Source organism: Ranitomeya variabilis, chromosome 1 (assembly GCF_051348905.1).
Source record: "Ranitomeya variabilis isolate aRanVar5 chromosome 1, aRanVar5.hap1, whole genome shotgun sequence".
Lineage (NCBI taxonomy): Eukaryota > Metazoa > Chordata > Amphibia > Anura > Dendrobatidae > Ranitomeya > Ranitomeya variabilis.
Window position 1 is genome coordinate 336570630 of NC_135232.1, and position 20637 is coordinate 336591266.

The 20637-nt window shown below is 44.7% G+C and overlaps 1 protein-coding gene and 1 long non-coding RNA gene across 5 annotated transcripts in view; one reads left to right on the forward strand and one right to left on the reverse strand.

Moving 5' to 3' along the window:
* The window catches only part of LOC143817955 (uncharacterized), a 52259-nt gene extending 36697 nt beyond the window's left edge, over positions 1-15562 (forward strand). The window contains exon 3 of the long non-coding RNA XR_013224227.1: positions 15202-15562. This is a non-coding gene — a long non-coding RNA (uncharacterized LOC143817955). The remainder of the gene's footprint in view (positions 1-15201) is intronic.
* RNF212B (ring finger protein 212B) overlaps positions 1-20637 on the reverse strand; it is a 471927-nt gene that overhangs the window by 138413 nt on the left and 312877 nt on the right. For all 4 annotated transcript variants that reach the window (XR_013224222.1, XM_077299403.1, XM_077299400.1 and 1 more), the window contains one exon: positions 7483-7537. Coding sequence is in view for 3 of the 4 variants with exons in the window: in XM_077299403.1 (XP_077155518.1) it covers positions 7483-7537 (55 nt within the window). In the remaining variant the exon portion in view is untranslated. The remainder of the gene's footprint in view (positions 1-7482; positions 7538-20637) is intronic.

Consider the following 20637-nt stretch of genomic DNA (forward strand, 5'->3'; position numbering starts at 1 on the left):
CTCCCAGTCTCTTCTGATTGCCACCCTGACCCGACGTCATCGTCCTGGAAAAAAACGGGGGCGCACGCACAGTGCGCCCGGCAAAATCTACTGGCCGGTACGGCAACGAAAGGACATTTTTCCTATTGGTTCCTTTTGATCACTATGATAGACCCTATCACAGTGATCACAATAAAAAAGATAGTAAATCAAATCCCCCTTTGTCACCCCCTTAGTTATATAAAAATTATAAAATATTTTTATTTTTTTCCATTCTTTGCAGTTGGGCTTAGGGTTAGGGCTGTGGATAGGGTTGTGTTAGGGATAGGGGTGTGTTAGGTTTAGCATTAGAATTGGAGGGGTTTCAAAAGTTAAAAAAAAAGAGGATATGACGCTACTGTTGAGCGAAAGTGCTCACTACTCGAATACAGCGGCAAAAAATGCGGGGCTGAGATTCGAGCATGTCACTCAAGCGCCCACGATATTCGGTGCATACCCGAGCACCCGATGCAAACTAGAGTAGCAAGCACTTGAGTTGAACACTAATGACATAAAAATGACGACCTAATGTTATAAAATTTTGTGTCGTATCTATAGGTTCAAAATGCTCACTAAAACCCTGGATAAAATCCTTGAGGGGTGTGGTTTCCAAAATGGGGTCATTTGTGGGGGGGTTTCCACTGTTTAGGCACATCAGGGGCTCTCCAAACACAACATGGCGTCCCCTAATTATTCCAACAAGTTTTACATTCAAAAAGTCAATTGGCACTTCTTCCCTACCGAGCACCCAAACAGTAGATTTTCCCCCACAAATAAGGTATTGGTGAGAAATTGCACAAAAAAATGTAGGGTACATTTTCTACTGTAACCACTGAGAAAATAAAAAAATTGGGGTCTAAAGAAAATTTTTGGTGAAAAAAAAATATTTTTTTTCTTCTACATTGCTTCAGTTCCTGTGAAGCACCTGAAGGATCAATAAACTTCTTGAAAATGGTTTTGAGCCTCTTGAGGGGTGAAGATTTTAGAATGGTGTCGCTTTTGAGTATTTGCTGTCATATAGGCTATGTGAGGTGGTCCCTAAGAGAATGGTTTTGTGAATTTTTTTTTAAAAATGAGAAATCGCTAGTCAACTTATAACCCTCCTAACTTCCTAACAAAAAAAATATGTTTAAAAAATTGTACTGATGTAAAGTAGACATGTGGGAAACGTTATTTATTAAGTATTTTGTGTGACATCTCTCCGATTTAAGGGCATAATTAAAATATTAATTAGAATAAAAAATTTGAAAATTGTGAAATATTCAAATTTTTTGCCAAATTTCCAATTTTTACACAAATAAACACAAGTCATATCGAATAATTTTTACCACTATCATGAAGTAGAATATGTCACGAAAAAACAAACTCAGAATCAGTGGGATATGTTGAAGCATTCCAGAGTTATAACCTCATAAAGTGACACTGGTCATAATTGTAAAATTTGGCTTGGTCATTAACCCCTTAAACCCCGGAGCTTTTTTCAGTTTTGTGTTTTTGTTTTTCGATCCCCTTCTTCCCAGAGCCATAACTTTTTTTTTTCCGTCAATATGGCCATATGAGGGTTTGTTTTCTGCGGGACGATTTGTACTTTTGAACAATACCATTGGTTTTACCATGTCTTGTACTAGAAAATGGGAAATGCCAAAAAAGTGCAATCTCACAATTGTTTTTTGTTTTGCTTTTTTACTAGATTCACTAAATGCTAAAACTGACCTGGCATTATGATTCTCCAGGTCATTACGAGTTCACAGACACTAATCATATTTAGGTTTTTTTAACTAAGTGGTGAAAAAAAAAATCCAACTTTGTTAAAAAAAACTAAACAATTGCCCCATTCTCCGGTACCTGCAGCGTCTTCATTTTTCATGATCATGGGTTGGGTGAGGGCTTATTTTTTGCGTGCTGAGCTGACATTTTTAATGATACCATTTTGGTGCAGATGCGATCTTTTGATTGCCTGTTATTGCATTTTAATGCAATGTCGCGGTGACCAAAAAAACGTAATTCTGGCGTTTTAACTTTTTTTTCTCATTACGGTGGTTAGCGATCAGGTTAATCCTTTTTTTATTGATAGATCAGGCGATTCTGAACGCGGCAATAAGTTTTCGTGAGGTCGCCGCACACGTCAAATCACCGTATGAAGACGCATCCACATGCAACGCATGTTCCTGCATACCCAGTGTACACAATAGGTATGCAGGGAAAAGCAGGACACATACAGAAGTAGGGAGGAAGTACGCAGCCATCCGCAGCCCTCCTGAACGCAAATGTGAACCTAGCCTTATTGCATTTTATTGCAAAGTTGCGGCTGCCGAAAAACATAATTCTGGGGTTTCAATTTTTTTCTTGTTATGCTTTTTACCGATCTAATCAATTTAATTTATATTTTGATAGATCGGACAATTCTGAATAGAGAGATACCAAATATGATATGAGTATTTTTTTGTTTTTGCATTATTTTCAATGGGACAAACGGGGGGTGATTTGAACAAGTTTTTTTTTTTTTTTTTTCCTTTTTCCTGGCTTCAATAGTCCCTTAGAAGACTTGGAGCTGCGAACATCCGATCGCTTGTCCTACACATGGCAGTGATTCAGCACTGCTTTATATAGCAGAAATTAGGAACTCCTATGAATGCCGGCCACTGGTCGGCGTTCATTGAAGATTCACAATGACAGGCACGGGAGACTTCTGCAGATCCACGGCTGTCATGACAACACATCGGTGGCCTGCAATGGTTAGTACGATTACGTAGATACCAAATATAGTTTTTTTTAAATGGCGGGGAAAAAAATTGTAAAAAAAAATAAAATATATAATATTTTTTGCTTATGTGGCTATTTTCCTAGACCCATAACTTTTTTAGTTTACTCAATAGGGCTGCGTTAAAACTTATTTTTTGCACCCTGAACTAAAATTTTTATTTATACCATTTGGGGGTAGATATAATGTTTTGATCTACATTGCTTAAAAAAAAATAAAGGGAACAGCTAAACAACACAATGTAACTCCAAGTCAGTAACACTTCTGTGAACTCAACCTGTCCAGTTATGAAGCAACACCGATTGTGAATCAATTTCTCCTGCTGTTGTGCAAATGGAACAGACAACAGATAGGCAACAGATAGGCAATTAACAAGACAACCCCTTTAAAGTAGTGGTTCTGCAGAGAGTGACCACAGACCATTCTCTGTTCTCATACTGTTTTGGTAGCTTTTGTATTTTGTCATTGCACTCACCCCTAGAGGTACTGTACAGTAGCATGCGGTGGTGTCTACAACCCACCGAAGTTACTCGGGTAGCGCAGCTCATCCAGAATGGCACATCAAAGCGAGCTGGAGCAACAATGGCATCTGTGTCTGTCAGCACTATGTCCAGAGCATGGAACAGATACCAAGAGACAGGCCAGTACACGAAAAAATGTGGAGGGGGCCGTAGGAGGGCAACAACCCAGCAGCAGGACTACCACCTCCTCATTTGTGCATGGAGAAACAGGAGGCGCAGTGCCAGAGCCCTGCAAAATGACCTCCAGCAGGCCACTAATATCCATGTGTCTACTTAGACAGTCAGAAACAGACTCCATGAGGGTGGTATGTGGGCACGACATCCACAAGTGGGTATTGTGCATAAATATCAACACCATGCAGGGCAATTGGCATTTGCCAGATTGTCAGATTCGACATTAGCACCCTATGCTCTTCACGGATGAAAGCAGGTTCACACTGACCACATGTGACAGACGTGACAGAGTCTGGAGATGTCATGAATGTTCTGCTGCTGGCAAAATCCTCCAGCATGATCAGTTTGGCAGTGGGTCAGTAATGGTGTGGAGAGGAATTTATTTGTAGGGCTGCACAGCCCTCCATGTGTTAGCCAGAGGTACTCTGACTGCCAATAGGTACCAGGTAGAGATCCTCAGACCCACTGTGACTCCATATGCATCTGCAGTGGGCACATCAATGCGAGATGTGGCAAGAAGGTTTGCTGTGTCTGTAAGCGTAGTGTCCAGAGGCTGGAGATGCTACCAGGAGACAGGTCAGTACACCAGGAGACGTGGAGGGGGCCGTAGGGCAGCAACCCAGCAGCAGGACCGCGACCTTAGCCTTTGTGCAAGGAGGAACAGGAGGAGCACTGCCAGAGCCCTGCAAAATGACCTCCAGCAGGCCACAAATGTGCATGTGTTTGCACAAAAAACGGTTAGAAACCGACTTGATGAGGATGGTCTCAGTGTCCGACGTCCACAGATGGGGGTTGTGCTCACAGCCCAACACCGTGCAGGACGCTTGGCATTTGCCACAGAACACCAGGATTGGCAAATTCGCCACTGGCGCCCTGTGCTCTTCACAGATGAAAGCAGGTTCACACCGAGCAGATGTGACAGAGTCTGGAGATGCTGTGGAGAGCGATCTGCTTCCTGCAACATCCTTCAACATGACCGGTTTGGCAGTGGGTCAGTAATGGTGTGGGGTTGCATTTCTTTGGAGGGTCGCACAGCCCTCTATGTAGCCTGACTGCCATTAGGTATAGAGAAGAGATCCTCAGACCCCTTGTGAGAACATATGTTGGTGTGGTTGGCCCTGGGTTCCTCCTAATTCAGGACAATGCCAGACCTCATGTGGCTGGAGTGTGTCAGCAGTTCCTGCAAGATGAAGGCATTGAAGCTATGGACTGGCCCACCTGTTCCCCAGACCTTAATCCAACTGAACACATCTGGGACATCATGTCTTGCGCCATCCACTAACATCACGTTGCACCACAGACTGTCCAGGAGTTGGCGGATGCTTTAGTTCAGGTCTGGGAGGAGATCCCTCAGGAGACCATCCACCGCCTCATCAGGAGCATGCCCAGGCGTTGCAGGGAGATCATACAGGCACGTGGAGGCCACACACACTACTGAGCATCATTTCCTTGTCTTGAGGCATTTCCATTGAAGTTGGATCAGCCTGTAACTTCATTTTCCACTTTGATTTTGAGCATCATTCCAATTCCAGACCTCCGTGGGATATTAGTTGTGATTTACGTTGATAACTTTTAAGTTTTATTGTTCTCAACACATTCCACTATGTAATGAATAAAGATTTACAACTCGAATATTTCATTCAGTGATATCTAGGATGTGGGATTTTAGTGTTCCCTTTATTTTTTTGAGCAGTATATATATATATATATATATATATATATATATATATACACACACACACACACACAGAACAGACCAAAAGTTTGGACACACCTTCTCATTTAAAGATTTTTCTGTATTTTCATGACTATGAAAATTGTACATTTACACTGAAGGCATCAAAACTATGAATTAACACATGTGGAATTATATACTTAACAAAAAAGTGCGAAGCAACTGAAATTATGTCTTATATTCTAGGTTCTCAAAGTAGCCACCTTTTGCTTTAATGACTGCTTTGCACACTCTTGGCATTCTCTTGATGAGCTTCAAGAGGTAGTCACCGGGAATGATTTTCACTTCACAGGTGTGCCCTGTCAGGTTTAGTAAGTGGGATTCCTTGCCTTATAAATGATGTTGGGACCATCAGTTGTGCTGTGCAGAAGTCTGGTGGATACACAGTTGATAGTCCTACTGAATAGACTATTAGAATTTGTATAATGGCAAGAAAAAAGCAGCTAAGTAAAGAAAAACGAGTGGCCATCATTACTTTAAGAAATGAAGGTCAGTCAGTCCGAAAAATTGGGAAAACTTTGAAAGTGTCCCCAAGTGCAGTGGCAAAAACCATCAAGCGCTACAAAGAAACTGGCTCACATTAGGACCGCCCCAGGAAAAGAAGACCAAGAGTCACCTCTGCTTCTGAGGATAAGTTTATCCGAGTCACCAGCCTCAGAAATCGCAGGTTAACAGCAGCTCAGATTAGAGCCCAGGTCAATGCCACACAGAGTTCTAGCAGCAGACACATCTCTACAACAACTGTTAAGAGGAGACTTTGTGCAGCAGGCCTTCATGGTAAAATAGCTGCTAGGAAACCACTGCTAAGGACAGGCAACAAGCAGAAGAGACTTGTTTGGGCTAAAGAACACAAGGAATGGACATTAGACCAGTGGAAATCTGTGCTTTGGTCTGATGAGTCCAAATTTGAGATATTTGGTTTCAACCACTGTGTCTTTGTGCGACACAGAAAAGGTGAACCGATGGACTCTACATGCCTGATTCCCACCGTGAAGCATGGAGGAGGAGGTGTGATGTGTGGGGGTGCTTTGCTGGTGACACTTGGGGATTTATTCAAAATTGAAGGCATACTGAACCAGCATGGCTACCACAGCGTCTTGCAGCGGCATGCTATTCCATCTGGTTTGCGTTTAGTTAGACCATCATTTATTTTTCACAATTAGTGTGTGCGCCGCCCTGTGCCTGAACGTCAGTGCGGAGGACGCTGAAGACACAGCGGCACCGACGGTGGAACGGGAAAGGTGAGTATAGCAAGTGCCGGGGGCCTGAGCGACGATGTGAGTATGTGATTTTTTATTTTAATCGCAGCAACAGCATATGGGGCAAATGTCTGTATGGAGCATCTTATGGGGCCATAATCAGCATTTGTGCAGCATTATATGGGGCAAATATCTGTATGGAGCATTTTATGGGGCCATGTGCAGCATTATATGGAGCAAATATCTGCATGGAGCATCTTATGGGGCCATGTGCAGCATTATATGGGGCAAATATCTGTATGGAGCCATGTACAGCATTATATGGGGCAAATATCTGTATGGAGCATCTTATGGGGCCGTGTGCAGCATTATATGGGGCAAATATCTGTATGGGGCCATGTGCAGCATTATATGGGGCAAATATCTGTATGGGGCAATGTACAGCATTATATGGGGCAAATATCTGTACGGAACATCTTATGGGGCCGTGTGCAGCATTATATGGGGCAAATATCTGTATGGGGCCATGTGCAGCATTATATGGGGCAAATATCTGTATGGGGCCATGTGCAGCATTATATGGGGCAAATATCTGTATGGAGCATCTTATGGGGCCATGTGCAGCATTATATGGGGCAAATATCTGTATGGGGCCATGTACAGCATTATATGGGGCAAATATCTGTATGGAGCATCTTATGGGGCCATGTGCAGCATTATATGGGGCAAATATCTGTATGGGGCCATGTACAGCATTATATGGGGCAAATATCTCTATGGAGCATCTTATGGAGCCATAATCAGCATTTGTGGAGCATTATATGGGGGAAATGTCTGTATGGAGCATCTTATGGGGCCATAATCAGCATTTGTGGAGCATTATATGGGGCAAATGTCTGTATGGAGCATCTTATGGGGCCATAATCAACATTTGTGTTCTCATACAGAACACATGAGCACTTGGTAGAGCGAGCACTCCTTGTATAGAAATGTTGGTTGAGATGGCATAAAAATAGGCATATTACTATTACATCAGAATTCCAAGTTAGACTTTAACGGTTTTCTGACACTTACACTGCCTGTTCCTGACTGAGATCTAACATATGGAGACTCTGCAGATGATGAATGGCTGAAAATAAACACGTGAATTAATTAAAAGGAGAATATGCTTAAAATGAGAAAAAAATTCATGGAACACTTTAAAATTCATGAGCCTGTCCACCAAGCAGTTGCAAAGAAAAGGTTCATTAAAACAAAACTGTCAGCAGGATTTTGCTAAGTAAACTACAGACACTATCAGGTTGATGCTGCTATACGGATTAAAATTATACCTGGGGTGAAGAAATTTGTCTTGTGGTTCTTGTGTAATCAGTGTTAGAAGTTTGCAACTAATGATATGCACTTGCTCCAGGGCAGGACTGTAGGCAGAGTATTATCTTCCTTCTCTAAGCCAGAGAAACCAAAGAAAGACCTGCCCATAGGCCGCCCCAAAGCACAAACATGTTCCTCATCACAGAGACACTCAGACTGTTTGTGCTTTGGCGTGGTCTGTGGACAGGTCTTTCCTTGGTTTCTCCAGCTTGGAGCAGGAAGACTTATAAAGCCCCTGTCATGATCCAGTTCTGTGTTTATGTTCAGCTGTCTTGTCTCTGGACTGGTCATGTGGGAGTTAATTCCCTCTGCCTCACTTTAAAGCTGGCTGAGCTATTTAAGTCCTCTGCAGCCTGTGGCCCAGTGTCTGCTATAGTTCATGCTGCACGGCTTGAGCACCTGACCTGTTCACTTGTACTAGTGTTCCTTTTTGCCTCTGACTGCCTGTACCCGTTTATGACTTGTTCTGACCCTTGGCTTGTATCCCGACTTCGTCTTACGTCTCACGTTTTGTTACCACGTTCCCGGTAGGCTCTGACTTCTTGTTTGTCCCCGACCATTCTTCTGACTTCCCCTGTGTACTACGCTTACCTCTATGTGTATGACCTTTGGCTTGTCTGACTTCTATTGCATTACCTGTGACACCTGTGTTGTTGTTCAGTATTGCTGTGCTGTGTGTACAACCTCTTTTCCTGAACCAGCTCCCCCTGGTGGAGGTTGCACTATACTACACTGCAGCAGCACATTACATTATAGCAGAACCAAATACATTTAAAGGGGATTTTGCCATTTTTTTTTTCTCTGGTCATGGATCCGCTTTGCAACCTGGCGGATCAAGTGTCCAGTTTGACACAGATGGTGCGCGATTTTTTGGTGGAACATTGGGCCCTTGTCACGACTCACTCTCTTACAAAAAGAACTGACGGAGACTGTTCAGACCATGCAGGGAACCACCCCCCATGCTGTTAGTCAACCTGGTGAGCCTGTAGATGTTGTTCTGTATTCTGCCGAACCCTTGGTTCAGCTTCCTGACACCTTTTCTGGTGATAAAGATAAATTTCGCTTGTTCAGGGAAAGCTGTAAGTTATTGTTTTCCCTTAGGCCATGTGCACACGTTCAGGATTTTTCGCGTTTTTTTCGCGTTTTGTCGCTATAAAAACGTGATAAAAACACGAAAAAAACGCTAACATATGCCTCCTATTATTTACAGGGTATTCCGCATTTTTTGTGCAAATGTTGCATTTTTTTCCGCGAAAAAAAAGCAACATGTTCATTAAAAATGCGGAATTGCGGGGATTCCGCACACCTAGGAGTGCATTGATCTGCTTACTTCCCACACGGGCTATGCCCACCATGCGGGAAGTAAGCAGATTATGTGCGGTTGGTACCCAGGGTGGAGGAGAGGAGACTCTCCTCCACGGACTGGGCACCATATAATTGGTAAAAAAAAAAGAATTAAAATAAAAAATAGTGATATACTCACCCTCTGATGGCCCCCGAAGTGTTCCCGCCTCTCCGGTGCATGCTCTCTCTTCCGTTCCTATAGATGGTGTGGTTCAGGACCTGTGATGACGTCGCTGTCTTGTGATTGGTCGCGTGACCGCTCAAGTGACTCACGCGACCAATCACAAGCCGCGACGTCATCGAAGGTCCTGAACCACACCGGCATCTATAGGAACGGACGCCGCTGAGGAGATTGGCTGTCTGCAGAGGGTGAGTATAACCATTTTTTTATTATTTTTAAACATTCTATCTTTTACTATAGGTGCTGCATAAGCAGCATCTATAGTAAAAAGTTGGTCACACTTGTCAAACAGTATGCTTGACAAGTGTGACCAACTTGTCAGTCAGATTTCCAAGCGATGCTACAGATCGCTTGGAAAACTTTAGCATTCTGCAAGCTAATTACGCTTGCAGAATGCTAAAAAAAACGCAAAAAAAAACGCAAAAAAAAAAAATACGGATTTCTTGCAGAAAATTTCCGGTTTTCTTCAGGAAATTTCTGCAAGAAATCCGGACGTGTGCACATACCCTTAGACCTCGATCGTCTGGGAATGAGACTCAGTGGGTAGGGATTATTATCTCCTTACTTAGGCAGGGTCCCCAATCTTGGGCTTTCTCACTGCCCTCCACTGCTCCTGAACGGATGTCTGTAGTTAGGTTTGTCAAGGTGAAAATATACTTTCTTATATATACCTTTGTACTTTTATATATCTTATACTGTGAAACAAAATAAGTTTTTCCTATCTGCTAGCTAATGCAAATGTAATTGTATCTAAAGATGGCTGCCAGTGTTCATTCTTCACTTCAGTTTAGAATGTGAAGGGTTAAGTTTCATTCCTCCTGAAAAGATAACTCTGGAATGTGAAGAAAGAAGTAACCACCGGGAGACGTTCTGACGAATCAGAGAGAGAGACTGAGCACTAGATGTATGCTGCTTAAACTCCGCCTAATGCATTCCTTTTTCCTAAACAATAGTACTGTGTATTTGGAAAATAAAGTTCAGTTGCTGTACTGCTCCTCACCGAGGTGGATGCGGGACATCAGCTAAATTGAATCAGCTGCGTGCCTGAGTCATTTTAATTGGTACCAGATGTTCTGCGCTCACACTATAATTTGGAATGACTGGTGAATGAGGATTTATTGTCGTTACGACCCCGACAATTTGGAGCCCAACGGGGAGCGTGGCCAGCGATCCGAGACCCCCTGGACCCATGCCTGGATGTCTGTGGATGATACCCGTAGTGGCTGACCTCGAGGACTGATCACCCTCCGAACACGGTAAGTGGCGATCATGTACACTGTATATGTCACACTTGCTAGTGTCTCAGCCGTTATTGGTTTGTCTGTGGTCTCCTTGGGTCCGGGAGGTGACCGGTCGAGTGGTGAGACCGAGCGCGATCCTGTGCCACGCTCTGAACCAGCAACTGAGAGACGTCGCATCCGGCGCGTCCTCATGTACACCACACCTCCTCCACCGGTCATTGTACTCCGTTCAACCACCCTACCCGTGACTATTGTCTAGTAGTGAAGTGGAGTGAAAGATTGAGCTAGTTGTAGATTGTGGGGCAGCTTAGAGAAAGGGATAGGAGACGCAGCCTCTGTGATATTGTGCTGACAGGTAACTAAGACGTTCCGAGAGGGGACCACCTGTGCTGACAGGTAACTAAGGCGTTCCGAGAGGGGACCACCTGTCCAGACAGGTAACTAAGGCGTTCCGAGAGGGGACCACCTGTCCAGATAGGTAACTTAAGACGTTCCGTGAGGGGACCACCTATATTTTTGTGGAGGGGTCTCATTAGGAGGCTGCCTCCCAACGGTTTGGAATATCGTGGCAGGATAGTCTGTTAATCACTGGTGTTCAGGTTAGGGACAGAAAATATTGAGCGCGAGGCTCTTTTTCTTATACGTTGAGCGAGAGGCTCCGTGTTTTTAGAACACCAGTGTTGAAGATCGCTGCCAGTGGCCTATTGCAGGAGGACACAGTATTCTGTGAGTCAAGTTGCGTATCTTAAAGCAGAAGAAGTCCGTGCCCCACAAGTTAGATGAGGATGCCGTGGAAGTCAGGGCAATAGTTGAGTCACGGGAGGGCAAGAAGGCAGTCAAGAATGTTGAGAGATTGTATAAGCATGTAGGATTGCCCTAGTCAGGGAGATTGTAGCCGGCTATGTGGCCCAATCTCATAGAAAATAAAAGGGGCATGTTGAAAGATAAAGGATTGTTAGAACAAGCGCAAGCTCATCTGCGAGTTGCGCGAAGCTTAAAGAACAAAGGATGAAAATAGGTTGATGGAGAGGGAGGATCAGACAACGTAGAACCCGTGTTTGGTTATAAAATGCCTTTGAACTGTGATTTTACAGATTGTAAAATGGCCACCATGCCACTGGTGATGAGAATGCGGTCCCAGCCATCGCCCTGTAATGGCGGCGGGATGGGCTTTCCAGAAGCGTGGGTGTGTCCTGTTTGTGTTGTGCAGAATCCAACCTGGGTGGAGACCTGCCGCGTGTGCGTGTACGGGCCGTCCTTGGGGCTCCGCCCAGACCACGGAGGATCATAGGAAAGTTTTGTAGAAATTAAGTCTGAAAACTGCTGCAATTTGTTACTTTGTAGAAGATACGGAGCCTTGTATCAGTGCTGTGTAGTAGAGGGGAGGAGGGAGCGGACCGCTCCTCTTTCCTTATCTGTGCTACGAGCTTAGAGAAAGGGGGGCAAAGAGCTGGGCTTTGCTTCTCCCTCTTGCGCTGAGGAATGCAGTGATTCTTCTTATCTCCGTGTTACTAGATGGGAAAGGGTGAGTGAATCCCTGCGCGACCTGTTTGAAATCTCTCCCCTTGGTGCTGTGGGCTAGAGGGAAGGGGGGCAATGTATTGCATTCTAAGTTTTCTCTGTCCTTGGTTTAGTACACGCTGAGAGATTTATGTTTAAAGCAATAAGTACTGTATGAAATTGAAAGTGAAATAGACCTGTGCCTAGTCTTAGAGGAAAACTTGTAAGTAATTGAAAGATTGGTAATTACCTGTATCAAGTTAAGTGGTTGATATATAGCAAATTGAAGATAAACAGGGGGGGCTCCCTGTTAGATGATATGGTCTTTTCTCAGGAAATTAAGCCTCCACTCCCGACTGTAAACCCTGTGCCCCTTACAGTCAAGGCAGCAATATATACTGGATTGCCGAGAAGTTCTATGGGCGTCTAATGGTAGTGTTTGAAGATCTGGGATTTTCACTGTAACAAGAAGCCCATTCATACCTTTTTGTAGTAGACCCGATATTGAGATTTCCACTCCGGATGATGCATTGAAAATAGTAAAGAGTTTTCAAAAGAATTTAGCCCAGCAGGAAAGGAAAGGGGTTAAATCAGCAGCTCGCTCACCAGCCCCCACCAGCTGCAAGGACACAGCTACTGTATGTTTCTTTATCAGAGTCTATGTAACAGAGTTCAGCCTCTGCCCTCCCCCCACTTCACACTCCAATACGCCTTTAACCCTGTATGGGAATCTCACTCCCTCCCCAGCTTTGTCATGTCAATTTTCAGACCAAGAGCTTGCTTTAATCGGTGTAAATGGCAGACCCCCCAGCCCGGAAAGGCCCCTACATCTCCTCTTCCCGTGAAACCTTCACACTTACAAGGCCAGACTTTCCAGGAATCTGAAGTTTGGTTCTCCTGTCATTCACGCTACTACATCACACCTCAGGAATCCCAGGTTCTTTTCTCAGTAGGGTATGGGGACATAATTACCCACTAGATAGGAGCTATAGTGAACCCAGCTAACTCTACCCTGTCACATAGAGGTTGTTTGGCCCAACAGATAGCTAGAAAAGGGAAGCCCAGTCATAGCCCAAGAGTGTCAGGCCTACCTTGCCACTTATGGCCCCTTGCATCCAGGAGACGCTATGTCCACCCAAAGAGGGAATTTGCCCTGTGATATAGTGTTACACACTGCAGGCCCCGTATATGATTACAAGACACCCGAGCACTGCCGTACAGTATTGCAGACGGCCTTGCAGACAGAGCTCACCTATGCAGGACATGCTACAGGTGTGCTGATTCAGTTTTATGGAGACAAACAGAGACCTGTTGCTTATTACAGTGGCCGCCTGGATACGGTGGCAAGAGGAAGTCCCTTATGTGTTTGGGCTGTGTTGTCTGTCCAGCTGTTGCTACACAAGTCTTCAGAGATTGTTTTGGATTATCCACTGATGGTCCACATCCCACACGATGTATATAGTATCCCTGACCAGGTACAATCTAGCCACATGTCCATGGCTGGACAGCTGCGACTTCAGTGTGCTATTCTCATGCCTACTAATGTGACTTTGAAAAGGTGCACTGTCCTGAACCACGCTACTCTTCTCCTAGTTCCCCTGGATCCAAAGGGGGGAGGAGTAGGTGACATGAGCAAGGACACTCTTTTTCTTTCTAGAATGGATCCAGAGGAACAAGATTAGGTTTCCAAACCATATGATTGTCTAGAATTGATGTCTCAGGAAACGGCTGGTCTCTAGTGTGCCTATTCTAATGCTGATTTTGAGATTTTTGTAGATGGATCCCGTCACCAAGATGACCGAGGATGCTACTGTACCAGATATGCTGTGGTCTCAGAACATGAGGTAATCAAGGCAGAGTCAATGCCAGCTCATATGTCTGCACAAGAAGCAGAGCTCAAGGCGCTTACAGAAGCGTGCAAACTAGCAGAAGGTAAGACTGTAAATATCTACACTGATTCCAGGTATGCTTTTGGCATTGCACACGATTATGGGCCTATCTGGAGAGCCAGGGCTCTCCTGACAGCAAATGGCCACCCCTTTGAACATGCTGAGGCTGTCCAGCAACTTATGAATGCACTACAGCTTCCCACCCAAGCAGGCATCATAAAGGTAAAGGCACATACCAAAGGCACTGATGGACGGACAAAGGGTAACGCACTGGTAGACCAGGCTGCCAAGAAAGCAGCAAGCACTCCTGTAGCCTCTAGAGTACATCACCTAGACACCCCACCATCTCCACTTGTGTTGAAAGACATCTTAGCCCGGTTACAAGAACAGGCAAGTAAGGAGGAGAAAAATAGGTGGCAAAAGATAGGGGCTTGCTCTGATACCGTCACTGGACTATGGGGGAGGGGTGAAAAGGTCTGCCTACCACAGGTACTGTACCCAATGATGGCACAGGTTCTGCACGGGAATGTGCACCACTCGAAGACGGCCATGTGTGACACCCTACAGAAACAATGGATTGCCCCCGGGGTTTTCCACCTGCGCAGAAGGGCAGGTACAGAGCTGCATGATATGTGCCACACATAATCAGAGTAGGACAGTGAAAACCCCATCCAAGCACACTCCCCGGCCCTTTAACCAATTCCAGAGACTGCAGATTGATTAAATTCAGTTACCCAGGGTAGGGACGTATGAGTATGTGTTGGTCTGCATTGATTTATTTTCAGGTTGGCCAGAAGCCTACCCAGTTGCCAAAGCTACGGCTAAGACAACGGCGAAGAAACTGATGGCTGAGATCATATGCAGGTATGGAGTTCCTGAAGTCATTGAAAGCGATCGGAGTTCCCATTTTACTGGAGAGATCATGTCAGAGGTAATGGCAGCACTGGGGGTAAGTTAAGCATTGCATACTTCATCCACAGAGCGGTGGAAAAGTGGAGAGACTAAATGGAACTCTTAAGCTTAAAATCCAGAAGGCAATGGCAGAGACTGGTAAACCATGGACAGAATGCCTTCCTCTAGCTTTGTTTTCAGTAAGATATACACCAAACAGGAAGACAGGACTGTCACCGTATGAGATTCTGTTTGGCAGGGGCCCCAATTTTGAATGTTTCTTTCCACAACAGTTGCAACCCAAGTACCAGGACTTGACTAGCTATGTGCAGGCCTTACATGGACACCTTGCCAAAGTGCATTTAACTGTCTTCAGTTCTCTTCCAGACTCAGACAAGGTTCCTGGACACCATCCCTTTGTGCCAGGAGACCTGGTGTATGTGAAAAAGTTTGTGCGCAGAGATTGTCTCCAGACAAGATTTGAAGGACCACACACGGTGATCCTGGTCACCCCCCACTGCAGTAAAACTTGAAGGAAAGAGCACCTGGATCCACGCCTCATATTCTAAAAGAGACCGAACCAGTGTTTAGTCACAGTAGTGACTGAAGGGAAATGTTGCTGTTTTTTGGTCCTGGAAATGGGGGCCATCCTCGCCCCTACCTTTTCGGCCCCTAATGTAAATGAAAATACTAAGGTCCCACTATTCTCTGGGTAAACCTGACAGCCCCGGTGAATATCTGGCGATTTGGTTTCTGTGATGTAGTCAAGTGCCTTGAGACTGAACAGGTGGTAGAGGGAATAATCCAGTTTTATATATGTGTTACCAGAGATGACAACAATAACTGTTATTATTGGTCAGATGCTGCCTGGAATACGGGAGATGATTGGGGATATAAACTTAGCGAAGCCATGTTCCCCAAGGATGGGACGGGTAGAAGTCTTCGTGAGAGAATGCATCTAACAGCCCTTCTGCAACCACTTAGGGGCTGTAAATGGGGTAGAAGCTGTCACCCCCTCCTCCTGAATCTTGAAAACCCCCAATCTGCTGATCTGCAGACGTTTGTACTAGGAAGGCATTATCATTATGTATTTAATGGTGGATACTATGGGAATTTAGGCCATATACAGCTCCAGGATATTAGCTCTAGACCAACCAAGGCCCCTGTTACCTGTACACCTAAAACAGGCCCAGGTGAGCGTTTGCAAAATGTAGTTAATGAAGTAATCCCCATTCCAGGTCTCAGTTGGCAAGAAGTTTTCTCCATAGAAACCCAAGCAGCCCCAAGGAAAAAACCTATGGTTAGAATGGGTGAGATACAATGTAAGAGTCCAGAATATCTCTGTAGGATGTATTGCTTGTGCTGCTGCGAATACACACCTATACACACATGCATTGCTTTTTCCTGATGACAACACCACTGCCTGTGTCATGAATCTGTTGAAAGGTCTGAAGTCCACTGACTGCCCAGATTATGTCCCACTAATTCATAAGGAACCTAGACTAAAGGTTCCAGGAGAAGTAACCGTATTAGCTGACAATTACACCTGCTATAATTCCCACGACACCACAGGTACACCAGTAGAAATCTCCGAGGCAGGTTACTGCAAAGAGAACAGTCCTCTAGATACTGATTTGCTAATCAAACATACACAATATATGTACGACATTTATTGGTTATGTGGAGATGGTAAGCTCCGTCCTAGGTTGCCTAATGCCTGGATAGGCCAATGCACCCTTGTTAAACTAGCCATGCAGTTCAAGATTTTACCTTGGGATCCAGAGGTACCTGATAAACCTACCAGAAAGAGGAGAAGCCTTGATCAGCTCCACATGAGTTATGAAGAAGATCCACTGATATATATTGATGCCATTGGAGTGCCAAGGGGGGGTGCCTGACCAGTTTAAAGCCCAGAACCAGATTTATGCCGGCATTGCTTCTATAATCCCACAGGTGCAGATTAATAAAAATGTTGAATGGATCAATTATATATATTACAGAGAACAAAGATTTGTCAATTTTAGCCAAGATGCCTTTCAGGATATAGTTGAGGGTTTGGGCCCTAACGCTTGTATGACCCGTGCTGCAACCCGACCTAAGAGAATTACACTGAATCCTGTCCAGACAAGATCACATGTAGTGATATAAGAAGCTGGCACAGGATTGTGGTTGGCGGATAGTGGGGACATTAACTTTTAGGAGTAGGCTGACAGTAATCCTTTTGGGAAGGAGCTGTAGATCAGCATGTCATGTCACTCCCCACCACCAGAGAACCAACCACATCAGGTAGGGTAAGACAGATACAGGAGTATTATCCCTGGAGGCCCTCTGACTAGCTAGCTACGCAAAAACAATTGGCTGACCCTGAGAACCAACCTTTCTCATTTTGCAGACGAATAATGACCATATGATGGATGTATAAGTGCACCTAGGCATGCCTAGGTAGTTAGTGAGCACAAAAACAGGTGACGTGCTAGGACGCAAATTAAGATTTTCTACAGATGTGACAAAGGAGAGAGTGTAGAGCTATACTTTGGACGGTTACAGCTGAAATGGGAAGACATGGAGTACAGTCCCATAAACCCACTTGATGTTAGAGTATTGGTAAATACATTCATTGACGGTATGACCAAAGACTTACGAGACGAAATATAGACAGCCAGACCTGAATGGCGAAATGTAGATCCGAAAGACCTGAAGGTTTCTAAAGAAGTTGAACAAATTAGGACAATAAGACGACGTGTCATGTATGCTGGAGCAGACACATCTTTCTTCTTCAGTTGGTTAGGTGGGATCAAGGGATTCCTTCAATAAGTTTGTTTAGTACTAATTGCCCTCCTTATAATTGGATCGATAATTCTCTGTTGTGTTATTCCCTTGTATAAAAAGGTTATTGCCAAAGCAACTCCGACTGGCGCCTTCCTCAATCAAGAAATAGATCCACCAGAGTACAATGGTACTGATCCAGGGGAGATCCCGAAGTATATTCCTCTCAAGAGAGTAGACAAAACCCCCCATTCTCAGATGATGCCAAGAGATTTAGTTTAGGGACAGTGGGAGAACTCCATGTGAGGATAGTGAAGGGTTCAGCTGCCTGGAGGCCTCTCGCTAGGGGAGAGTTTCTGAGGTGTCTGGATGAAGAAATCCACCTCCCCTTTTCCCATCACATGGACAGTCTCGAAGGATCTTTCTTTAAGGGAAAAACTTAGTGTTTAGGGGGGATTGTCAAGGTGAAAATATACTTTCTTATATATACCTTTGTACTTTTATATATCTTATACTGTGAAACAATACGTTTTTCCTATCTGCTAGCTAATGCAAATGTAATTGTATCTAAAGATGGCTGCCAGTGTTCATTCTTCACTTCAGTTTAGAATGTGAAGGGTTAAGTTTCATTTCTCCTGAAAAGATAACTCTGGAAAGTGAAGAAAGAAGTAACCACCGGGAGACGTTCTGACGAATCAGAGAGAGAGACTGAGCACTAGATGTATGCTGCTTAAACTCCGCCTAATGCATTCCTTTTTCCTAAACAATAGTACTGTGTATTTGGAAAATAAAGTTCAGTTGCTGTACTGCTCCTCACCGAGGTGGATGCGGGACATCAGCTAAATTGAATCAGCTGCGTGCCTGAGTCATTTTAATTGGTACCAGATGTTCTGCGCTCACACTATAATTTGGAATGACTGGTGAATGAGGATTTATTGTCGTTACGACCCCGACAGGTTCTTTGAGGCCCTAGGACTTATCTATGATAAGTCCGTATCCACTTCTGCCTTCGTGGATTGTGGGTCATCCATGAACTTTATTAACTCTGACTTGGTGTCCAGGTGTAAGTTAGGGACAGTTAGGCTGGAGACTGCTATTCATGTTGTTGCCATTGACAAAACACCACTGGCTAATAATGTCATCAAAATGGTTTCAGAAGAGTTTCTCCTTAAAGTGAGTGCCTTACACCAGGAACGCATTTCATGTTTCGTTATGGACAATCTGCCTGCGGGACTGGTATTGGGGCTTCCCTGGTTGCAATTACATAATCCTGTTATTAACTGGGAATCTCGGGACATTGTTAAATGGGGTCCCAATTGTTCTAAGAGATGTCTTGCTTCTGTATCTGTGTCATCCGTCAGTCTGGAGGGTATTCCGGAATACCTGAAGGACTTTGAGGATGTGTTCTCCGAAAAAGAGGCTGAGGTTCTGCCACCACACCGCTCATTTGATTGTTCGGTTGATCTGGTTCCCGGTGCCAAATTGCCCAAAGCCCGTTTGTACAATCTTTCCGCCCCTGAGCGGGCTGCCATGAAGGAGTGTATCTCCGAGAGTCTCCGCAAAGGGCACATTCGGCCATCTGTCTCTCCTGTGGCTGCGGGGTTCTTTTTCGTGAAGAAAAAGGATGGTGGTTTACGCCCATGCCTCGATTTTCGAGAATTTAATAAAATCACCATAAGAAATACTTATCCTCTCCCACTGATACCCGATTTGTATAATCAATTGTCGGGGGCCAGGTGGTTCTCTAAGTTGGACCTCAGAGGGGCATACAACCTCATCCGTATGCGGGAAGGGGATGAATGGAAAACTGCATTTCTCACCTCTGAAGGTTTGTTTGAAAATTTGGTTATGCCCTTTGGTCTGACTAACGCACCAGCTGTATTTCAGAATTTCATGAATCAAGTTTTCTCAGATTTTATTGGGCGCTTCATGGTAATTTATTTGGATGACATCCTCATATATTCTGCCGACAAACAGAGTCACATGGACCACCTCCATGCAGTTCTTCTGAGGCTTAGGGAGAACTCACTATTTGCTAAACCAGAGAAGTGTTCATTTTTTGCTCAGGAATTGTCCTTTCTGGGGGTCATTTTGTCTGCTAAGGGGTTTCGTATGGACCCTAGGAAGGTACAGGCTATTGTGGATTGGGTGCAACCCAGAGATCTCAAGGGTCTTCAGCGTTTTCTGGGTTTCGCCAATTATTATAGGAAATTTATTAAGGGGTTTTCTCAGGTGGTCAAACCCCTCACAGATTTAACTCGTAAGGGGGCAGATCTCAAAAACTGGTCAGCTCCAGCTTTGGTGGCGTTTTCTTCTTTGAAGAATTGTTTCATGACTGCTCCTGTGCTGGTTCAACCTGATTTGTCTAAACCATTTATCGTAGAGGTGGACGCCTCGGAGGTGGGAGTGGGGGCTGTGTTATCCCAAGGATCCACCACGTTGACTAATTTAAGACCCTGTGCCTTCTTTTCGAGAAAATTTTCCTCTGCTGAGAGGAATTATGATGTGGGCAATCGGGAGCTGTTGGCCATTAAATTAGCGTTCGAAGAATGGAGGCATTTTTTGGAGGGGGCTGCCCATCATATTACTGTCATTACGGATCACAAGAATCTGTCTTACATTGAATCTGCCAAACGGTTGACCTCGAGACAAGCTAGGTGGTCACTTTTCTTTTCCCAATTTCAGTTTTCCATTACTTTCAGACCAGGGTCCAAGAATGTGAAGGCTGATGCTTTATCTCGTAGCCTGGACCCAGTTTCACCACCTGAACCTCCTTCCTCCATTCTTCAGTGCGGAGTGGTGGTGGCTGCGGTGTCCGCAGCATTGGAGCGAGAGATTCGCGAGGCCCAATCTCTTGCTCCTTCGTCTGTACCCGATAAGAAGCTCTTTGTACCTATCCAGTATCGGTTAAGGGTGCTTCGGGAGTTCCATGATTCGGCTCTTAGTGGGCATCCTGGAATCTCAGCCACGCGTAAAGCCATCATTAGGCTGTTTTGGTGGCCTTCGTTGGCTTCTGACGTCATTGGATTTGTGTCTTCCTGTGAAA